We start from the raw sequence: 3737 nt of genomic DNA on the forward strand, positions 1-3737 counted from the left end.
ATATTTTATATGCCATAAATTTTAAAAGCTTAGATATAATTGTAAAAAATATATAAATTTTATGATATAAATATATATTTAAATAGATAAAATAATTTATGCACAGTATGAGTTATAAACTAGTTAGATTAGATGACTTGTAACGTGTACATAAAATTTCTCATACGTGACACGTTTGTTTACTTTTTTACTAATACGGTTTTTTTTTTTTTTTTTCAATTCTTTTTTTTAGTAAAAAATCAAAATCATTATAAGGAAAAGTTGGGGTACCAATATAGCAATACCCAAAACTGGTATTTTATCAAAAAGAAAGCGTGAGCTTTACGCTAACCCTAAGCCCAGTTAAATTGAAGTGCTATTGTATCGGGCTTCGGCGAATTCTTTTATTGGTGTTGTTGTGTTTTCTTTAACAGAATAGGGCGGTTTTCTTTTAATGCAAAAAAACTATAAAAATTTTTTAAAACTGAAATTACATAAACACTCAAGAAAAAGGGAAATAAATAAGGATAACGCTATTCTCTTATATAACGTGCGAGAATCAGAATTTTCGCGATAGTGTCGCGTGATCTCTTTCGTTTTATTTATGTGACTCGCGTCTATGAATTTATTTATTTATTATAAATAAATCAGCCTCTCCATCTGATTCTAACCTATCAGAATTAGAATTAAGGCAAATTTGGAGAGTAGACGAAACAATGGCTCCCTTCTGTTTACGTGGCCGTTTTCATCACTATAATAAAAGTTTCAAATTGCATTCCAAGAATGTAATCGGTTGCCCTTACTGCATCTTCCATATATAGTTTTTGAAAAATATGAAATTGTTTTGAGCTATGATTTAATAATTTGAAATTTTTTCAATGTTTTGTAGGGAAAGAGAAAGAGTGGAATGAAGAACATGCAAGAGAAGTTAAGGAACCTGAAAGCTGAGATGGAGGAAATCAGCGAGGAACAGAAGAATATAAGAGAAGGGCAGAGAAAAGTGAGGGAAAAATTCGAAGCGATTGAAAGCGAGTGTGAGGAATTGAAGAGAGAAACTAAAACCATTATCCAGCAAACTGCCAGGACCCAAATCAAGTTGGCCCTCATGTTCCGAATTTTCAAAGCCTCCCAACAGGCTGATCTCGCCACTGTTGCCAATCTCAAGAACTTGCTTCGGTACTTTTTTTTTTTTCTCAATTTTGTTATTCTCAATGTTTGTTTACGCTTTAATTTGGCCTCCCTTTGGTTGTTAGTTGTTGCGTTTTTGTATATATGAAAATGTATTTTTATATATTTTTCATGGACCAATTTTGTTAAAATTTAATTATTTTCTATGTTGATTTAAAATTTCTTTGATCATGACTAGTGATTATGTAAACTGTCCTTGGATTTCATAGTTTTTAGGGTGATTGTGTTTCAATTTGCTCAAGGCTTTATTCATTATTGTTGTTTTTTTTTTTTTTGGATGATCGAAATTCTATCATACAAAGACGCTGGATAACTTGCTACTGAAGAAACTAAGTTAAACCAATATAGAATTAAGATTTTGGTATTGAGGCGTCACTGCTGAGAAATTCCTTCATTCATTGGCTTCTTAGCAAGCTCTGATATAGAATTAAACCATAGTTGAACATCATTTGTATCAAACTTTAAGATCATTGCAGCTGCTTTATTATTGTTATAGTGCTTCATAGAGTTCCTTTCGTTTTGAACTTAGTAAATGTAATTGGACCAACCAGCCTTAGCACATTGGCAACAAAACTATTGCCTCTCATGTCCCCAATAGACCCAAAAAGCTCATAATCTGAATAACCAACCATTTGTTTATTCCTGAAGCTTACATTAGATTAGAAATAATAAAGATTGAAATGAATTGAAATGTTCTGTGAACAGAATTTAACTAAAGTTGCAATCCAGTCAAGGATTGCCAACCACTAAATAATAGACTGTTTTCTAGAAGTTTATGCCAGGGAACCCTAGGGTTCTTTTCCCTAAGACATTCTACAATGAGTAGTCTTGAATTTCCAGAATTAAAAGGATTCTTTCATATTCAATTTATGCCTGAATCTTGATCTTGCTTAATCTGCCGGAATGCCAGGCAAAGAAGCTTTCTCCACTTTCAAGTACATAACACAAGAATATGGACCTGTCACTACTTTGATTTATGTTAGGTTTTAATTGTGATTAAAATTTTGCTTCTGGAAGAAAAGCTATTTAGAAAGTTGTTTGACTCATAATTCAATTGATGGCTTTTTAATTTCACCAATTCTGTTTTGCTTTGCTATTAAAGCAAACAATTATGCATTAATCTAGTTATATATATATATATATCTTTTTTAAATAGGATAGGACAAATTGGCTTTAAGTTGGTCGATGGAATAGAAAGAAACTATATGAAAGAGAGATTTAGGGTCACAATTACTTGATTCAATCAAGTACCTCTTTCTATTCTTTTGTCTATGGAAAGATTATATTTGAAATGATCCTTTTCTACTGGAAATTATCCTTTTTTCCCTTCCTGTTATCCTTTTTCCAATTTCCTTTCCCTTACTAAATATGCAGTTAGTGCAGCCTTGACTACTGTTAATTGAATTATATCAGTCATCCTTAATGTATGTAGCCAGGAAATGGCCTTTTAGTATCACCAGATTTTTATGATATTTCTGGATGCAAATGATGCTTGTAAAACTAAATAAATTGTTTTTCATTTTTGCAGTGAAATAGTACGAAGAGAGAATGAGGAAAGGCAAGCATCAGGTGACAATTGAACTGAATGGAGAAATTTCGTCTGCTGGTAGAAATATTAACTATAGAATCTAGTGAGTTAATAAAGTGGTTGCTGTCTTTTAGAATTGAACTTACGTTTAATCTAGTTTTTTCATGTTTGGTGTTTTGTGACAACTTCAACTTATTGAACTCTTATTGTGTCTTAGGATGAAATTTACATATAAGGAATGCCTTAAAACCAACAAGTCTGTAGAAAATTTTATAATGCAATCTATAAGTCTATGGTTCTACTAGAATATTCTATGAGTTTGTGGTGCTTTATACCATGAGAAGCAAATTTGTGCTTATAGTTTGTGCAATTTCACTGTATTGGAGGAGTGATTTGAAGAACGTGGAGCTTCTGGGATCCAAATTGCTAGTTATTGTAAATATTTGTGTGTGTGTGTGTGTGTAAACTCACACAAAGAGTCATGCAACTCTGAGACAGTTTAGGGGTCAGGAGTAGGAAGTTCTGGCTTGGATGCTTTTGCAAGGTTCTTCTTGAGTTATGAATGAGCCAAATAAGCTAGATAGATAGTGTTGTTTGGGTTCAGGGTTCATTACTATCCATTCCAGTGTCCTAGGGTTTGTGCCACAAGTCAAATTACATGGTAAACGTCATGTTGAAATGACATGGTCATAGGATGATAACCTAGTTTCTGAAATGATAGTTGCTAGGTGTTTTGCTTGTGGCTTTTGTAGCCAGATGTTAAGGGGGAGAAACTGGTGGAGGAAGAATGAACCATTATCTTCTGTCCTCTTCCTGGAATAAGTTGTAGCTGGGCTGGAAGATGTCTGATAAAAACAATAGAAGGTTGAAAGAGCTCACTTTTAACTGACTAGCTAGTTGTCATTGGAAGAATTTTTCAGAATTTTGAACTCGTTAGTTTTTCATTTTCTGATGATTAAACTTTCAAGAACGCCTCCTGAATTACTTGATTCTGAAAGCACGTTTTTAGATTTCAGTGACTGCCTGGGGAAAAAAAAAGAAA

The 3737-nt window shown here is 32.7% G+C and overlaps 1 protein-coding gene across 1 annotated transcript; it reads left to right on the top strand.

Annotated features, from left to right (window-relative positions):
- Positions 1–526: 526 nt before the first annotated feature.
- LOC111300621 (uncharacterized) lies at positions 527–3002 on the top strand. The gene is made up of 3 exons (XM_022896249.2): positions 527–764; positions 869–1155; positions 2696–3002. The coding sequence occupies exons 1-3, from the start codon at positions 696–698 to the stop codon at positions 2745–2747; spliced, it is 408 nt and encodes a 135-aa protein (XP_022751984.2). The 5' UTR covers positions 527–695; the 3' UTR covers positions 2748–3002.
- The last annotated feature ends 735 nt before the right edge of the window (positions 3003–3737 follow it).

This window comes from Durio zibethinus, chromosome 18, assembly GCF_047325235.1.
Source record: "Durio zibethinus cultivar Kanyao isolate XHJ-2024 chromosome 18, ASM4732523v1, whole genome shotgun sequence".
Classification (NCBI taxonomy): domain Eukaryota; kingdom Viridiplantae; phylum Streptophyta; class Magnoliopsida; order Malvales; family Malvaceae; genus Durio; species Durio zibethinus.